The sequence below is a fragment of the Stigmatopora nigra genome, chromosome 1 (genome assembly GCF_051989575.1).
Source record: "Stigmatopora nigra isolate UIUO_SnigA chromosome 1, RoL_Snig_1.1, whole genome shotgun sequence".
NCBI lineage: Eukaryota > Metazoa > Chordata > Actinopteri > Syngnathiformes > Syngnathidae > Stigmatopora > Stigmatopora nigra.
In genome coordinates, this window is record NC_135508.1 from 13,641,163 (window position 1) to 13,661,175 (window position 20,013).

At 37.8% G+C, this 20,013-nt stretch overlaps 2 protein-coding genes across 3 annotated transcripts; both read left to right on the forward strand.

Annotated features, from left to right (window-relative positions):
- The first annotated feature begins 1,153 nt into the window (after positions 1-1,153).
- Positions 1,154-14,541, forward strand: pfdn4 (prefoldin subunit 4). 2 transcript variants are annotated; one of them, XM_077731060.1, is made up of 4 exons: positions 1,154-1,266; positions 1,932-2,039; positions 2,316-2,456; positions 14,073-14,541. In XM_077731060.1, exons 1-4 carry the CDS (start codon positions 1,237-1,239, stop codon positions 14,133-14,135), a joined length of 342 nt encoding a protein of 113 aa, XP_077587186.1. In that variant the 5' UTR covers positions 1,154-1,236; the 3' UTR covers positions 14,136-14,541. The 2 variants fall into 2 exon arrangements, with proteins under 2 accessions (XP_077587186.1, XP_077587177.1); XM_077731051.1 differs by lacking the exon at positions 14,073-14,541 and adding an exon at positions 2,857-3,146.
- Positions 11,046-14,060, forward strand: LOC144206215 (putative N-acetyltransferase camello). The gene is made up of 2 exons (XM_077731038.1): positions 11,046-11,152; positions 11,812-14,060. The coding sequence occupies exons 1-2, from the start codon at positions 11,134-11,136 to the stop codon at positions 12,546-12,548; spliced, it is 756 nt and encodes a 251-aa protein (XP_077587164.1). The 5' UTR covers positions 11,046-11,133; the 3' UTR covers positions 12,549-14,060.
- Positions 14,542-20,013: the final 5,472 nt, after the last annotated feature.

The window sequence follows — 20,013 nt, forward strand, 5'->3', positions numbered from 1 at the left end:
TATTTGTGTAATTTTAAAAATTACTACATTTAAAAACTACAAAAACATTGCATTGACTTTAAAAACTAAAAATAAAAGTCTGGTGGTTTTTCAAATTCTGTGATATATACATATAATACATATATAATTGTAATTTATAAACAACTTTGTATAACAAAAAAAGTGAAAAATAATAGGTTCATCAAATTGTGATTTTTCTTAGACTAATAAATTATTTAATTGTTCATAAAAATAAAATTTAAAACTTGCACTTAGAAAGAAATATGTTGAACTTTGAGAGTTTCACTTCATATATTTATTATTATATCATTGCCTTGATGCCAAGCACATATTTTAGAATGAATTAATGATGCTGTTACAGATGTGTTCAGTAAATATTTGAGTTTGGGTGCGGTACTGTTTGCTGGAGAAATATTGACAATGCACTCATTCTGTAACACCTGAGACATTTTTTTCCAGCAACGTATGTACCGTTTCTGCGAGGGATAGTTGACGATACCGAAATCGATCGAACACAAGTTTATTTGAGGAGGTGTAATGATGGATGAAGTCTGACATGTGTTGTAGGGACAGGTTTTGTTGAGCTTTGAAGGTAAAGAAAGACGAGCATTTCGAAGTTATTGGAAGTGCAAAGTGGTTGGCAATGTATTCATGGGCCACAATGATGCTTTCATTGTCCAGGGCGGTTGCTTTCCAATTTCTTGGCTGTGCGTCAGAATACATGAGCAGCATCCTGCCATTGCTTGTCATTCTGACAGGAGTCCTATTACCATTGGCCAAGCAGAACTGTATGGTGGGCATGATGAAAAGTGTCACACTGTGGGGTGGTCAAACCAGCCACTGTTCCATTGTTGCACTCCTTTCTAGGCTTAATGGCACAAACACATTGAATTGCAGGGTAAAGTGATGCTGGCATGTACTGCATTAAGAATAGAGGGGGAAACAAATGATGACAGATGATAAATTAACAACCAAAAATGAGAAAGGATCCGTTTTAAAAATGAATTTAGACTACAGAACAAGCAAATTTATTAATCTTTGGAACATTTCCCCAGGTATTTTCTTCTATTTTTTTTACCTGTGTTGGAAATGCATAGTTGACATAATCAGTAAAGTATTTTGTTAGATTTTGTTTGTTTTGGAGGCATTTTTTTTCCAGGGGAGAAAGCTGTGGTCTTCCGTACGCTAGGGGAGCTGTGTGGCTTTATTGTGGCAAACGGGATAGACGAGGTACAAATGATGGCTGCAACCATGAAGTGTGCCGTGGTAAGTCTACATTCAAAACGACGATTGTCTCTCTTTTACATATTTAGATTAGCGGTGGATCGGTTGTTATAAACAAGAACTTTACACGATAGACAAGACCGAGCTTCGAATATTTCTAAATCGCAGTCACACCCTCATGTCAATCACAATAGTTAATCGTCAATTTGCTGCCTCGCCTTTCGTATTTCGCCTTATTTAGACATTCAGAGCTGATTTTCCATCTATTCTTCTAGAGATAAATTTGCTCATCGTCATTCTGGGAGATCTAGACAAATCAACATTTACTTTTGCCTTAATTTTTCCTTTTTTATATTGATTGCAGTGTTTTATTATCTAATTCCATCTTCTCGTGGATGCAGATAAGCTATAACCGTCCTTTAAATGCATAGGGATGCACCACCAATACTACCAGTACCCATACTGTCTATAATATATTTTTAAAAAAGTATATTTGCAAGATCTTGGGGCCATATTGTAATACCAGTTACTTTAAAAATAATTGCATAATGCTCAGTATTTTAAGGGTAGAGTCCGCATTAGGAGCCTACATAAAGAAAATGTAAGACTACTGACAATTTTGCAAAATTGATGCAAGCTACAGCAAAGCCAAGCTGACAGTGTTTATTGTTCAGACTGCACCAAAGCCATCTCTCTCTATCCTGCAGGGAGTCGAAGATGTCAATGTCACTTTCGAGGACCAGCAGAAGATCAACAAGTTCGCCAGGAGCACGAATCAAATGACAGAGCTTAAAAAAGAAATTGAGTTAAAGAAGGTGAGTTTTTTTCCATTTTTACCCTCATAAAGCTTAGTTAGTATTTGTTCTTTTGTGCTTAAATCTTAAAGGGCCGGATAATCATATTTACCTGAAATTTTTGTATAACTGTTCAACAATTATCCTGTGTCAAGAGAGCATTCATTCATTCATTTTCTGAACTGCTTCATTCAAATGCACACTGGAAAGAAATGAATAGTTTTTAAATTGTAAAACTGAAATATATTGTTAGCTATTTTCCAATTCCCATCACTGATGCATGCTTGTGCTTTGCAGAAGTCATTGCAGAACTTGCAGGATGCTTCCGATGACATAATGATGTTTGATGACGACTCACTGTTGGTTCCATATCAAATTGGCGACGTATTTATTAGTCACACGCAAGAAGAAACACAAGAAATGCTGGAGGTCGCTAAGGTAGGTTCAAAACTGAGCTACGGTACATGTAAGATGAAAAAAATATATATAATGAATGCAATTCGGTTCTTATTGTTTTATGTACACTGTTTCATCAAAAGTAATCGCTCAGCGTTCCAAATAATTACATTCAGGTGTTAAAATCATATTAAACCTTACAGCCTAAGAATAAGTTAGACAGGTTAGCAAATACTTTTGACAATGGACACCACATTTAGGGAAACCACATTTAGGAAGCTCATATTCATTTGTTAAGATTCATGCGGTTTCTCCCAATGTGCCCTCAAAATTTATTTTGTTAAAATGAACAATTGGAAGATAAAATGACATACGGCCATAGCTTGAAAATTGCATTTGGACCCCAACGTGGGTAATTCTAGTCCTGTGGTTCTGTGAACAGGAAGAATTGGAGCTGGAGGTCAAAAAACTAGAAGAGCGAGTGTCAGCCATCCTGCAACTACTTTCAGAACTGAAGGTGCAGCTCTATGCCAAATTTGGCAATAACATCAACTTGGAAGCGGACGAAAGCTGAAGTGGAATTTTGGACAAACCCCCAGTTCAGGACTTTTACAGAACATTTGACACCAATAGGAGGTCATTTTGGAGCCGACCTGCAATGTTAACACAAAGAATAACAAGGACAATGATGGAAGAAAAAGAGCAGGAATGAATAAATGCCTTTCAACTGTATTTCTTTCAGTCTGTCTTCCTCTATTTTCTCTAACCTAACAGAAAACATCTTGATTTATACAATGAATTTATCTTCAAATTAGTGAACAAAAATGTCAATGAAATCCAGTATTCTCAGGAAGTGACCATCATGAGTGGAGGCATCCTTCAAATTCAAGTATCCTGTCTCTCAACCTCTTCCTCCTGACGTCATTAATACCCATCTCGACCCCAGTGAAGATAAGCGATACGGAAAATAAATGAATAAATGCACCCCCTGAACTTCAACGAATTTGACAGCCTTCGTTTATATATGCCATTCTCATTTAAGTGACGGTGGCTGCAAAAATACACCACATGGCGACGCTGTTTCTCCAGCGGTGAATCCTAAACAAGTGACAGTCAAATAAAATAAAACTAGTGGTATATGTATAGCTACTTTCATAGTACATCCAAATACCACACAATGTGCTTCAAATAATGAGATAAAACGAACACGCATCATATATATATATCATATATAACATATATATATATATATATATATCTATATATATATATATATATATATATATATATATATATATATATATATATATATATATATATATATATATATATATATATATATATATATATATATATATATATATATATATATATATATATATATATATATATATATATATATATATATTGTACAATGACACAAAAAATATTCTTTAAAAAAACAATTTGAAGCTAATATAACAACAACAAAAACATTTTGAGAAAGGTGACCTCACTGTTTTAGGGGTGTTTTTCTTTAAAACTGTCAGCAGTAAAACATGATTAGCGAAACTGCAAAACATAAGGAAAATGAATTGTGACAACAGAAATACGAGTGTGGAGGTCATTTTATTTTTTTTATGTTCCTCAGTATTAGCTGCATGCTCTTTGTTGGGATGCTACACTGAAAGAACATTATTGTGTTTGCCCTTTGCTTTTAGACGCACATTCAAAATGTCAAGATGGTCAAACAAATCCACGTAGAGAACTACTGTTTACTGATTTCATGCTGTGCCTTACATTCATGGAAAGGCACCAGCCTTGAGACTTTTTCATTCATTCATTCCTTCATCTTACGTTCCACATATTCTGACAAATGGTCGCAGGGATGCTGGAGCCTATTCCAGCCAACTATGGGCAGTTGGCGAAGGACACCTTCACTTTGTTGCCAGCCAATCACAGGGGCACAACGAAATACTAACCATTTACACTTAACTCATACTTATGGACAATTTAGAGTGTAAAATTATCTTAGCATGCATGTTTTTGGAATGTGGAAGGAAACCAAAGTATCCACAACAACCTGGGCCGGAGTTTGGATGTTCTCCCGGGGCTTGCGTGGGTTTTCTTTGCGTATTTCGGTTTCCTCCCATGTCCCAAAATCATGCAGAGTAGGCTGTTTGGACACTCTAAATTGCTCCAAAGTACCAGCGTGCGTAATTGGTTCTCTGTCTCCTTGGGCCCTGCGATTGATTGGCCACCATTTCAGGTGGTCTCCCGCCTGGTGCCAACAGTTACTTGGGATAGGTTCCAGCACCCCCTGCAACCCTTGTGAGGATAATAAATGAATGAGATTCATACAACGTGTGCAAAACTCATACATAGTACCATGAAACTGAGGTTGTTGATAGATCCTGGAACAATATTACCATTTCTGGGGGTGTAAAAGTCATAACAACCCTAAAATGAGCTGCCATATGTAAAGAATTCGTAAGACCTCAGCAAGTTTTGAAGGCGCTGGATGAATAGATTTCTCAAAGAATCTCAGTCCGGCTATTTTTTTGCAAATGTACTGTATATTTGGTCACAAATGTTCATTGCCACCAGGAATGGTTCCTCCCGCACAAACAATGAGTCGGTTTCTGTGCGTAAATCCACCAAATCAAAGACGTCTAAGTGCTTCGAGTTGCATCGCGCCAATATACCTTCATTCACCGGGTATCTGATTTTGGTCGTGTTTGTCAGTGAAAGAAGCGTTTTGGACCAAAATCATATGTTCAATCACTTTTGAACAGACCATTTTCAGTCACCAAATTTTTATTCATCTCACATGAGCTGAAAAGCAATTGTTTTTTAGATTGGTGGCCAGAAAGGAACAAGATTGGGGATTGCTTGTTGTCTAAAATCTGAGGTAGTAGCGTGCTCTTGTTGTATTACACCTGCTTTGACTCGATGATAAACCTCACTGAGGTTCTGAGTGATAACACAGAGACCGATGATCTGAGGTATGATGCATGAAAAGATTAAGTCGTGCGAGCTGTGTAGTGATTTGAAATTTGAAATGTATCAAGCCTGCTGTGTGCGATCATTTAAGACAAATGCAAATGACACACACACAGTTGGAAGAAGATATATTATGCTTGAAACTTTTATTAGTTTGTCTATAATGAGGTCAGTCCCTCTGCTTTCAATGAACATCTACAGTGGTCTGTTGAGATGCTGTTCATTTTATTTCCATCTGTCATGTTGATCAGGCAAGACTAAAAACAAACATAACACTGCGACACAAAGCATCGCGACCATTGAGACAAGTCTGTGTGTGTATTTGCAATAAAAAATGGCGAGTACACTGGGAACGTGTTGCGGTCCCCAAGCTAAAAGCTTGTGGTTTATTTAAAGATTTCTTTATCTTCATTTATGAAGGACTTGAAGGAAAATCAAGGGAAGCCAGAGTTTTTAATTCCCACTCTAACAATCATATACCCCTTGTGCAACATAAAGTCTTGCCTGCATTTCCATTTGTGTCACAGAACAACTGAGCAAGTAAGTGCCGGTATGAAAGAACTGCAATTATTTTGAACATTTTTATGTCTACGTTTCATTGTGTAAACTTTGCTTAGAATATAAGAGTGAGCAAATACTGGGGTTGGGGTTGTCTGACTGAGGAAAACACCTGCATGAATTACCCCTTGTTTTCCATAAATGTCCTATCCAAAATCCATGAATTGGATTTACAAATGAAAAAAAATGGTTGTTATAATTGTGTCATTTTGGAAAGGTGTATGAATTTGAAGGTCCAAAATTAAACTACTCAATGAGCAGGTATTTTTTTTCCATCAGAAAAATAACTTCATTGGTCATAGAGCCAATTAGTGGCACCAGTAAATGACTGGAATTTGGATAATTAAAAATGTTCCTCATTTTGAATTTTAATTGATGAGTGTTTAGTGCATTGGCCTCACAGTTCTGGAGTGATGGGTTCAATCCCAGGTTTGTTCTCTTGTGTGAAGTTTGTGTGTTCTCCCTGGGCTTGTGTGGGTTTTCTCAGTTTCCTCACATATTCCAAAAAACATGCATGGTAGGCTTGTGAACACTCTAAATTGCCCCTAGCTATACGTAAATGTTTTTTTTTCATATCCTTATGCCCTGCGATTGGCTGACCAAAAATTCAAGGTGTCCCCCGCCTATGGCCCGAACTCAGCTGGGATAGGCTCCATCACCCCCCGCAACCCTTGTAAGGATAAGCGGTACAGAAAATGAAAAAGTCCATTCTCCAAACTTTGCAAAATGTCATTGATGTGGACAATGCCGGTGACAATCAGTAGGGCCACATTGGCCAAGCTGACGACCTCTGGGTGGCTCTAGCGAGCCAATTTAATGTGTGCATGTTGTTACGCAGTGTTCCTGCGATGGCATTTACTTGCGAAGGATAAATACTCTGCATTCAACCCAGCAGGGTTATGTTCTAGAAAACATTTAAAAGAGCAGATCAGTCATATTAGCGCGCACCGACTCAGCTCTGCTGTCAGCCAATTAGCCTCAATTGATGTTGCAGCAACACGTAGCGTCGTCGTTCTCACGAGGGCACGCTTTTTACAGCGTACTTGTACATTACAACCCAGGGATAACAAGGAGAAATTATGACTTGTTTGTTTGTTTAAATCAAAATTTCCACTCCACATTGTAGCAAAAAGCATCTCCACTGTGGCTTTAACATATGTTTACAATTTGCTAGGCAGAGAATCAGTATGGCTCTGTTTTTCTGCTATGCAAATTTTATTTAGCAGAGAGAACAACTAAAAGTGCACCAGTACACGGTGTATGGATTCTACTATGTATTCCGCCAACAGGGCCCTAGTTGTTGAGTGAGAGGCGAGCAATAATTTAGTGTTTTAGTGTTACTATATTGCACAATTAAGCAACTGCACTGCACTCAGTACTCATTGCATGAACACATTTTTTGGGGGATCGAAAGTTGACTTCAGCTAAGCTTTTAGCAACATCATTCCACCACCACTTGTTGAGAAATTATCCTTTAATGCTATTCCATGCTTTGGATTTTTAACACAGTCACCACAGCCGAGCCATGTTGGTCAGAATGACGTCAAGACTCAATCCCCCTGATTACTGGCCCCCACTCGGCTCTTTTTTTAAGCTCCCTGCCTTTCACACTATTTCACACTACTTCTGTGCCAGATTCCGGGAAAATAGGATTACATTTTTTTTAAAATGCCATTACAGTAGTGGCACTCATAAGTGAATGTGAGAAATCAAAATTTTTGTGTAAAAAAGACAACCTGGAACCGAAAATTGACCGGAATAGAAAATTGACCCCCAAGAAGTAGCAACCTGAACACACCTCACCACATTAGTGGCACTGCAATGGTGAAAACAACAAGTTCCTTAGAATAAAGAGCATGCACACAATCTTCATCCTATCAGCCAGACAGCTAAGCGATCTTGTTTTGGAATTGTTGGCTGTGTTGCTCTGTCACTTTTATCTGCATCTACCCCACGATTGCATCATGAACTGTCAGGGGTTCTTCCCTTTCCATGTTCAAGCTCAGCCGGGCTCCACTGCTGTCAGATATGCTGCTATGTATTGCCAAAACAATATTAAAATGAATATTGTCATCATTTTTGTTATCTATAACTACTACCATCACATATTAAGCATTTACCATGTCTGGGTAAAAATTCAGGTTCTGATCATAAGACTCCATAAATCTTTATGACTGGCTACGCTCGGGTAGAACATGCAAACTCCACACAGCCAGGATCGACCTAGAATCGAACCCACGGCCCCAGAACTGTGAGGCGCGAACCACTCATCCGCTGATCCGCCTGTGTTGGAAATTGTTTATATCAGCCAGCAGTATCGAAATTTGATAAACAGGTATAAACAATATTTATTCACACAAGCACTCAAGCAACCCCTCAGCTTAATCTGCATTCCTCTCCCCTCATCAAAGGTGACCCAGAGTCAGGCTTTTATGGAAAGCTGAGTGCATTATAGTTGTTACATTAGATATAATGAGTTGATGCATAGAAAACTTGGCACTTAATTTTTGCATCAATAAAGTTAGGGACTCTGCCAGAGTTTGACAGATTATGCATTGAATTAAAATGCTCTCAGTCAAATGATAGTAGATGTTTAAAAGGAATATTGAATACCGTCAGGTAATGGAAGTTCTAAATAAATAACAATAATAATTTCCCCTACAGCCTTGCTGCTACTGAAATGTGTTTAAGATTGTTCAGGATTGTACTGTTATAAACAAAATATTGAACTAGAAGGATTGGCGCTCGTGTTTTAGTATTATTGACGCAAATAGATGTCCAATCTATGTTGAGCGGGGGGCTTGGTCGCTACCATTCGCAAGCAGCGTCTCCCAATCAAAATGGATTGAAAGTCGAATTGTGTCAATGTGTTCAGCTCCCCAAAACATTGTTCATCACTTTGACTATTTAATATATTGTATATTTGTTATGTTTCTCTTTAAATCCCTGAAACTCATTGTATTCTGTTTTTATTTATCCTTTTATTTTGACAACAAACCCCAATATATTTGAAATTCGGGGATGCCGTTGACCTTTGAGGTCACTTTTATTCCAGCATATTCCAAAAATCACCTTAAGTAAAAAAAAAAAAAAAGTACCCTCCCTGCCTCAATTAGCTTTGACGAGCACTCACAGATAAAAAGCTTTCCTTTAGAGCCCAAACATTTCTTTGAACGTGGAGAAATGGGTTCATAAAATAATGAAAGGCATTTGGACTAAATGGATATTTATGCAGTATTTTTTTGCACGACATATGTATATCCACTTTAGAGGCAAGTTGGGTCCAATTCCAAAGTTTTGGGAAAGTGGGCTGGAGTTTGTTTAAATGATGCCTGCATATGAGGAGGACTTTAATGGTTTGCACTCTTAATGCATCTTCAATGTGTCAAGCATACCAAGCAGTGTGAACGCATACAGTGGCTTGTTTCCACAGCAACATACTGACCCGAACTTTGCTCAAGACAATATCAAATTACCCAAGTACTTTTGAATCATTTTAAGCAAAAGAATTGAAGTACATATGTAAATAAGCCTGATTAATGCTTTCTAACCACTGTAATCATAGCAGGAATGTTATAAGCAGAGTCAAATCAAGCCACAAGGCATTAACTCCAACTCTGCATTTTTTAGACCTCGGACAATAGAGAGAAAATGCCTAAGCTAAAAAAACAAAAAACAAAAAAAAAAAAACTAAATTCAATTGCCTATCAACCAATTCAGGACAAAGCCCACCTTCTGCACACAAAAATGGGAAAAGGAAAAAGTTTGTGAATGGCCCGCTCATTGTTTTAGTTGTTGATAAACAGAAGATCATGCACGTGTCTGTTAAGTGTTCAGTTGTATTTTTCAACCAAAACAGCAAATCTGGATCTCAGATTTATTGCGTCCACTGAGGTTATATGGAAATAATATTTCAAACAGACTCACTCGCCTTTCAAACGTAAATAAACAAAGATAATGTACCGTATTTTCACGACTATAAGGCACACTTAAAAATCTTAAATTTTCTCCAAATTAGACAGTGTGCCTTATAATCCAGTGCGCTTTATATATGGAAAAAACAGAAAACCAAAAACGAAAAACCACCACTGTCGGATATTAAAAAAACACAAACGCCTGAACTGAAACAATACTCTTTAATATGCTGATGCCATCTTAGTTTACAAAATATTCCATCATATAGCTCCTCCCCCACTGCAAGATTTTATACAAAAAAAATCCAAAAGATCAACAATGGCTGGCTCTAGAGGTGACTTTGTAGTGAGTGCTTCATACCTGGAAGTCAATAGCAATTACCGTATTTTCACGACTATAAGGCGCACTTAAAAGTCTTAAATTTTCTCCAAAATAGACAGTCCGCCTTATAATACAGTGCGCCTTATATATGGAAAAAATGTCATTCATTGAGGGTGCGCCTTATAATGCGGTGCGCCTTATAGTCGTGAAAATACGGTAGTTGTTTTTCCTCTGAAAAACCTAGCACTGTAAACATCTGGAAAAGTTGGTGAATATGAATGCCGATGAGACCTTATTGGATGGATAGGAGCTCTTAGACGTGGTTGTGTGAACCTAAGTCATTATAAGATGGCTCAAGATACAGGCTTGACCCCCTTCCAACACTTCCGCATTCATGAAGGACTCTACTGCTTTAAGCGGGTCCAAAGGCCGTTTTACTGCAGAGCAAATTAGAACACATGAGGGAGAAGCATTACTGGGCAAAACACGGACATTGCCACTGTGTCCGTTACCTTATAAGCCCTTACTTTCACTAAGGTGTGTTAAAGAAATCACGGGGGAGGACGTGACCGCAACAAACGTTCATTCATGGGGTGACGCACAGCCAAATCCAATTCAAATTAGGCTTTGCTTTAATAAGGTTTTGTGTTCATCCTCCTCGTCTGCAGAGTTTTTCAGCTGAGATAGTAATTAAGTTTGGAAAGACTTCCGTTCTTCTAAACAACACTGATTTATTTGATTTGAAGCGTGTCCACTTAGGCGGCGGATTCATTTGATGATCGCAATGTGTGTTTGTGTTTGGAGGGAGGTGTAAAAGGGATTTGTTCCAAATAACTTACATCCCCTCTGTGATTCGCTGATTAGCAATAGCTTAAGTCTGTGGGCCAAGCACAGCGTCGAAAAGTTCATAGTCCACGGAAATTGTGGAAGAAAAGCCGTCATCATGGCCCAAAAAAACAACAGTAAGTTTTTTAATTTTTTTTGAACTTTGCACACAATTGAGTTAGGCATTAGTCATCTAGTTATTCTATTATTTTTTATTGTGTGTGTGGATTTTTTTCTTCCAAACTATCTAGAATAGAAATGGCTTTGATAGAACAAGTTATTTTGGCAGCTTACATATCCATACCTATCAATTGCTCCCCTTATTAATGGTTGTAATTCTCCTTTTAAGTGATTAAAAAAAACGTACATTGGTAGATATTTACTCACATAGGGTGCACTTTAAAGTATAGAATTTTCTCCAAAGTCGACCGGGTGCCCAATCAGTATGGACTAAATTCAAGATTCTGTAGATGTCGCTGTATGACGCTGACAGCTTGACTCTCTGGGCATATTGCTTGCTGATGCGCTATATTTATATAGTGAAAAGGCAGACGTGTGAAAGAGGAATGCCCATACGCATATCATGCTGAAAGCATGACAATATATGCAGTCGAAGTTGACAAGGCTTAGAGCTGAAATGGGTAAAATGAGATCAATTTTACAACAAAAAAACATTTTTTTTTTAAATGAGTAAACCAACATCTAAAATATGGGAAAGGCATATATAAGTTGACTCATGATGAAGGTTTTTCAAGCTTTAAAGCTGACCCACTAAGTTTTGCCTCCTACTTTCCAGTCCAGCTGGCCATCAGGGAATACCGGCCTTCCGATCAAGCTATGGTCACAGAGCTATTTCTTGACAGCATCCGCGAGAACATATACCCGGCCTTCTTCAAATCCATGAGCCACTCGGACCACGTGGGGGTGGCGCTGAGCATCTCCATGGCCGGCTACGTGCTGGGAGGCAGCTCGTACTTTCAGGCGCTACTTTTCGGCGCAGCCTGGGCAGGGCTCATCTACTTTTGCTGCCATGAGATCTATGAGGGCTACATGTTGAGAAGGCTCACCACAGACATGGCTGACATCCAAGCTAACTACCTCACCAACCCAGATAATGGCTTCTGGGTTGCGGAGGTAGGAGACAACGAGACGTCCAGGGTGGTCGGCATGGTGACGGTTAGGGCGCAAAGGAGAGTGGAAGACGAGCACCACGGCAACTCGAACGGCGGTGTGGGGACGGGATCGTCGGCCGACGGAAGCGGAGATAGCGGCGAGATGTCCCACTTGGCGGTGGCTTTCCTGTGGCGTCGTAGGAAGCTGGGCTACCAACTGACCCAAAGGGCATTGGAGTTCTGCAAAGAGCGGGGCTTCGCTCGCCTTATACTGGATGTCAGCTCACCACAAACGGGGGCCATGTCCCTCCTACGAAAAAATGGCTTTATTCAGACGTCGTCCCACAGTAACACCCATGGCAATCGCTGGATCTCCAAACTGGCCAGAATCAGTGTGTTGCGCATGGAGAAATTCCTCTAAAAGACCTCTTCAAATTGGGATGGCGCAGCACATTATTTCACTTCAATGCTAAAAAAGAAAAAAAATGGTCTGTAATGGCTCAAGCAGGGTCTGCGACTCAAAGAAATGCCACGGCAAAATCAATTACCGGCCCACCGTACGAAATAAATTCCTGCTCTCAAGTAGACGCCTCTTTTTGTACGGTCGAGAAATGAATGAATGAGAAAAATCATTGGAATCTCTTTTTGTGACCATCTCAAGTTAGATCTTGTGTAGGTTTGTACAGTTGTGACTATCAGCCGCTTTTTTAAAGAGGGCGCTTTGCACTGGTGTGAGTGTAATAATAGCCCTCTCCATTGCTGCCACTCACTAGTCAACATCTCATCCCCTTAAAATGAGCGGTCGCACTGGTTGTACATCACTTGATGGAAAAGGAAACTGATTTGAAGGAGTCGAATCAAGCAAAGAATGAGGGAACTGCCAACATAGTCCAGAGTTAGGCGATATTCAGTTTTCTATGGTGGTCGTTGACCTGTGTTGTCAGTTGCCTCTCTTCCCAATAGCGGAATGATTTGAAAAATAAATCATAAAAAATAATGTTCCATTAGTTAATTTCTACAAAAACTCAAACGGTTTAATGACCTCCGTTTAAATATTAATGAACGATGAGGTGTAATTAAGCGCAAAACATCTTTTTGCACTCAATGAACAAAAAAACAAGTTTAAATGATGTCATTGATCTTTTGACAGAACTAAGATTCGATCTAAAAAGGCAATCATAATGGCCATTCCTCAAATAGAAAAATATCTTCAAGGACAAGCTGCTTCTAAGTTGTGTTCAATACATTCACAGTGGTCATAATGTGCAATTCTGCAGTTGACGGTCGAGTGTTAAGGAGAAAAAGTAGTCCTATTTGGGAAATCGAAAATAAAACAAAAGCTCTGTCAAATGTCCTCATGGACCTTTATACAGGCAGAAAAGAAAGAACACATTTATTCCATATGGAACAAACACGAGTGGTCGTGCTAAAACAAACTAAGGTGAAATTTCTTTCCCCAACACTTCAATTCATTATTTAATCACAACACCAAAAATGGTTAGATTCCACAACACTGAAAAAAATGGCACAGACTATGTATGGATAGATTTAATATACAAATTGTGCTTATTTATGATTTTTTTAATGATTTAATATATTTCACCAATAAATATGTGATGGTATTTAACATCATCAATCATTAAAAATTAAGACTTGGTCCTTACATCATATTGCACTTAGGGTATACTGTGTGCTTGATTAAGCTATTTTATTTAATTATTCATTTGATTTCTAATCTTAACAAATGTTTCAGATGTGTGTATGCACTGCAGTTGAACCCACAACCTTAGACTGCAACATTGTTGACCTTTCCCTGGACGCATTGGGTCTGACTGCAGATAAAAAAATGTTATTTCAACAAGCCACACAAAGCATTTTTTCATTCTTAACCTGTCCTGTTCAGCTTCTTAGACATGAAAATGTGTAAATCTGAATGTCTTTACAGGGAGGACCAGGTTTAATGTGCCACGTGGGAGTTTCCTGGAGTCCCGTCATTATATTGCTTTAATTATTGAGAGAATGCAGCAGGACAGAAAAGGTTTTATGTGGAGGCTCAGAGAAAGAAGGAAGAGTAATACAATGAAGATGGTGGCAAACTTGACCACTTTCTATATAAATCAATACAATTTGCAAAAGGCCAGCACTTGTAAGTTTTTACTTCCAAATCTTTTCACTTCTGCAAAGTTGATGGAATTTATTTACAAAATGTGTTCATATTCATGTTAGCATCCAGCCTTTAGATTCATAAAGGCAAAGTTGAGTCATTATCCTCTATGTAGTGGGACTTGTGTTAATTAATATCAATGCAACACTGTGATGTGTTAGCACTGTAATGAGTGTCTTTATCATTAAATATCTAGTTGCGGTCAAAAAATGTAGTGATTTATTAGATTGATTGTTCCTATCCAACCTGTCCATTAATCTGAAAATCATTCTTTTTTTTAATACAATAAATGGAGAAAAAACATGGTGGAAAAGAAAAACAACATTTAAGCATCATTTTTTTCTGGTAGGGTCTCACACGTCAATTTAGGTGTAGACTTCGGTGTCTTCTGTGTAACATCGGGGAGACCAAAATCCACAAATGTGTTCAAGTCTATGCACAACAATGCTAGTCTCTCTACAATTCATCGAACATTGAAGTGTCATTCTATTGTTCTACGGGCCAGTCAAATGTGAGAAAAGAGTAGTTCAATCATTTGGGTTGGGGGAGAACTTCATGTTAAGCCTCTTTCCAGGGAGAAGTTGAATCCATCTACCTCAGAGGAATTAATGCCAACGCTCTTTTAAGACCGCATAACTCTTTGCTTAAAATACCAATGAAAAATGCAATAGTGTCAGGACATTGGGAGGTTTAAAATTCCTTGGAGCTAAGAGAAAACCGTGTGTGTGTGTGTGAGTGTGTGTGTGTGTGTGTGTGTGTGCATACTTGTGTGAGTATGGCATACAAAGAGGATAAAGGACTGGGTATAAGACTTTGACATTGAGGTCAGTCTATGCTATGAAATACTGATATTCAGATTTAATGACAAACAAAAGGGCTACAGGTGAGTTTCTATTCGAGTCATTTTTTGACTTTGTGGGTGAATTTGATTTTTTTTTTCTTGCAGTTTTGTATTTTATTGTGTAATTGAAATTCATGTATTTGGGAGCAGAAGAAACTTTGTTCTGTGTGCTCCATAAATCACTTAATGAGGAAAGTTAGGGTTACATTGTTTGAAAATCAAAACAGCATTACAACCTTCATTACATATAATTTGCATTTATGGAAAGACATGTTCAAATAAAACTAATGATAACAGGGGAGGTTGTTGGCAGAAATTAATGCAGATGACTTGATCTAAAACTAAAACAAAAAAACCCTCTTAATACCTCATAAAAACACCATAAAATCCAAGACAAACACATCTAGCAACTAATATGAACAAAAAAATGCACAGGATGACGCATGGGCAATGGCAACAAGTAAGGCAATATTTCGACACCTTTCCCTTGGCTGGCCTGATTTTAAATGTCGTCCTGACGAGATGGGACGCAGGTGTTATACAGGGTGCTCCGCCCACTGCCACACACCTGGAGCGTGTCATGGAAAATTACAAGCAGCCAGCAGCAGAACATGACACAGATAGTACCATCCTGCATTTAATCTTTTATTTCTTTGCAGGTTTTTAATCATTCAAACAACACGTGGCACAAAGTGTTTTTTTTCTTTCACTTTTCATATCTTAAAATGTCTTATTAGACAAACTCATTGAAGGATGGAAGTTAATAATGGCTCCAAAAACAAAACAAGAAACCAAGAGGAGCTAGACACAGCCACAGCCTGTCAAATATTCTAGTAGAGAGAGGTAATGCATCAGATTATATTCTGTTTAAACAAATCATGGTTGCAGACAGTGATGCTCTCATTTAGTTTGAAAATCAAATGAATTCTCCATAAACCTACTTTCTGATAGACATTTAAGTCTCACGGCCATAATTTAGGCCAGCTGGGTCAACGTGTGAATGTCTCTTTTTCAGAATTAAAAGTATAATATAGTATATAATACAGTTAAACTTTTTCCAAATCACTTTATTGCTCTTTATTTTGAACACCTAATAATCAGGGGATGAGTTTATCATTGAATAATTCCAATGTTTTCCCATTTTATCACAATTTTTATTCTTGGTGGCGGTGTTTTTTCAATTAGGCGTCTTTTTCAGATGGCATATTTTGGTACAGGTACATACAATTGTTAAAAAAAAAAAACGTTCTCTCTCTTGACTGTTGGAGACCAACATCGAATATTTTCTGCCAAACTCTCCCAGTTCAAAGTGGATTGGGCGTTGAACAAAAATCATTTGCATTGACTTGGACATGGTCACCACAAACAATAACAAACAAAATAACAAGGAGGTAAGAAGGATTTACTGACCAGATTGTGAAGCATAGAAGCCATGATGCGGTGAGGCATATTAAAGCTTTGACAGGACCAGCTGTTTTGTTTTTCTCACCACTGGATTTGTGGTTTTCATTCATTACCCCGTACGTGCTTCACTGTATTCTTTTGAGCATGTTTCTTTTTTTAATGCTGCATGTGTCGAGGGTTGGACTTGAATGCGTTTTGACTATATTTCGACGTGTTTGTACGTATAAAAATAGAGAACTAAAGAGGGACAAGAAGAGCATTCCTAAAAAGTAAATCCTCATAAAAATTGACTATTGTGGAATGAACAAAAGGTGTTAGCATCCCATTCCTCCTATTGGATTGAAAAGGGGTGCTTTTTAAATTTTACAACTATGATTTCTCTAAGTAATTTTTGAGTGTGTCCAATTAATAATGGCTGGAAACAGTGACAGGCACAAGAAGAGTTCTGTTCTTTATTCAAGGCGATTAGTAACCTTGACTTTTACTTGGAAGAGCATTAAATAATACATTGGTATCAAGATCTTAGCGCCGACAGCATGAGCAGAACTCATCTTTCCGCTATAATGATGTGAATGATAATGATCTTGTTTACCTACAGTACGTTCCAGATACATAAAACAAAGAACCACAATAGGTTAGCACTAAACAAAAGTATTCTGTTATTGATATTTGATTTCATAGGACAACTACGATTTACACAAGTGGATGTTTCTGTATTTTGTCTGTGGATTATTTGAAATTTTACACAGGTGACATAATTTGCCCTCCCTTTCGAGGATGACAATTCCCGTGATTTGAGTTTCCAGAGAAGTCTTTTTTGTTTAAACCCTCCAGACTAAAATGGTGACACGCTGCACACAACAATAGGCGTAATGAGGAACCAGATGATCAAAAGACCGCTTGCAGGACTAGAAGAAGAAAAAAAAGCAACTCAATCCTCTCAGCAGGCATCACGGTTAGCCCTTTTTGTAATTCCTGCCGAGTCGGCCCAAAGGTTCCTTCTAATGTTGCCTGCTTGTCAACATTCCTCAGCAGCTCCTCTCACCTCATCCTGAATATAATGCTGACAATGCCCAAAACACTTTGAATCATACGATTTGCTGCTGTTTGGTTATGCGGCTAGCATTCATAATTGAAATGGATCTAGATTTTAAGCTAATGTAGAATGAGAGGACTAAACATCTCCCACGTGGCCAAAAAAAATACATTCATACTAGATAAATTGAATTCAATTTTTATTGTCATTATACAATTACAATGTGATTTAAAGCTTACATCACGAAGTGCGCAAATGACAACAACAAACAAACAAATAAATAATCAATAATAAATAAATGGGTAATCCATGCGAGATAAGCAGAGGGGAGCGGTCTTCTTTTGAGGTCCAGGATGAGTTCCATGGTTTCAAAGAGGTTCCTTAGCCAAGTTATTGAGTGCACCACTCGCTGAGTCTATAGACACAATAACAAACAAACAAACAAACACATAATGATGAAAAAGCATCAAGAAATAGTGATACATAAATAAGTGTCCTTGAGTCTGTTTGTCTTGGCTGTTATGGCTCTCTAGCGCCTTCCAGAAGGCAGCAGTTTGAAGTGGTGGAAGACAGGATGTGTTTTGTCCTTTATGATACTCTCTTCTCTTCTCATAATTGATTTTAATGTAACCATTCACGCTCACACAGAGTTTTGTTTTTGCTATGCTTTTCATAACTTGAAATGTTCAAGAATTATAACAAAACATAGATTGACAAACTGTGTTTCATTCATTGTTTGTAGTTGTACACGGAGGGTCATCGTCATCAACAACTGAATCAAGTGATCAACTCCTCAACAACCTGTCCAGAAGACTTATCATGAGCCGGATTATTTGATTCAGGTGTGTTGGACAGAAAAATATGGAAAACAGATTGGATAGTTGCTCTTGAGGACCAGAGTAAATGACAATTTTTTAAATATTTCTTCAAATTTATGAATTAGCCTGCTCACCCACTTTGCAACTTTAAAAAATAATTCAACACAAAGGGACAGACAAATGCAAAAAATCTAATTAGCTTCATTCATCAAATGTGACAAGAGTGCATTGTAAATGCCTCAACAGTTAACTGCAAAGTTACAACATCATTTTTATTCCACTTTCAACTGCAATTTGCTGGCCACACTCAAGATTTGACATTATTTTGACACCCCTTGTTGTAGGCTGTGTTTTCAAATGCAAACGTCATTGTTAAGATCAGACAATGTTTTCACCCCAGCGCGTGGAAACATGCATTATGTGTGAGCGCAATCAGAAAGTTTGAAAAGCTATCATTTGGGTAAAAGAGCTGTTCTTTGCCTTTTGAGTTATTTCCTTCTGATTTTCTGAGGCAATAAGTGAAGCTCTGCGACAATTTATCACTTGTGACAGCAATCCTGTCTTGAAGCTAGGACTTTTTTTCTTTTTAAACACATTCAGACTTGACTTTGATTTATTTTTTTCTGCTCAAACTCATGAATGCCAAAGGAAGAATTTGTTTTCATGTACACAATATTGGGATTACAATGTGAATGCCTTTTCCCTGCATAATGTTGACACAGGCGTACATGCTAAATGTTGTTTTTCATTTTTAACTTCTAAAGTGATAAAAGGGGTAAATGTGCATTACAGGCTAACCATTCAAAAATCATCACTGGTCTTATTTAATTCAGTAATTATTTTATTCCCATTAGCTCAAGCTGAAGCCATCGCTATATATTCTTTCCCAATTGAAAGACTTCTGGGGCACCTCACATGACGAGGTTTCTTATTATCCTGTTGATTCGACGAAAATGATAACATTACACAAATAACGCAACCACCGCCCTTTAATTTGTTGTAATATTGTAAAATACTGTCAATATTTTGCTATGGTTTCATTTTCTATGACCTTACATACTGACTGTGTCTGTCACAAGGTTTTTAATACTTCACTGTGAGCTAGTCATGCACCCCTTGTGACCTTAGACCACCATCTAACAAGCAAAAGTTCAATGGGGTATTGAACAAGCCGATCACGTACAAGAGCTGCTGCTAGAAAAAGGCAACACAGTGTGTCCTTTGACACTATTAACATGTACATATTTTTCCAAGTGAGGTTGTCCAACCACATCAATTAGTATATATGTCAAACTCTTCTTGATTCAATTAATGGTTAGTGTTGATGGTGTTGTTCTAGGGACGCATGCAATATATCAATAATTTGCTTTTAGTGTTTGTAAAATTACATGGCGACAGTTCCAGGGTCGAAGGTTCGATCCGCACACTCACCGAATCCAAGCGTGCTGTTTTCTCCATTTTTAAAAGCCTTATTGAAAATTCTCCTTAATTGTTTCATTCAGTCAAATTTGTCAGGGTTGTTAAAAGTGTTTCTACTTTAGCTTAATCCAACAATATATGAATTTTTACTTCAAGTTTGCTATCCTTTTCAGTATAAGCATATGTAATTGTGTAAAAAGACCC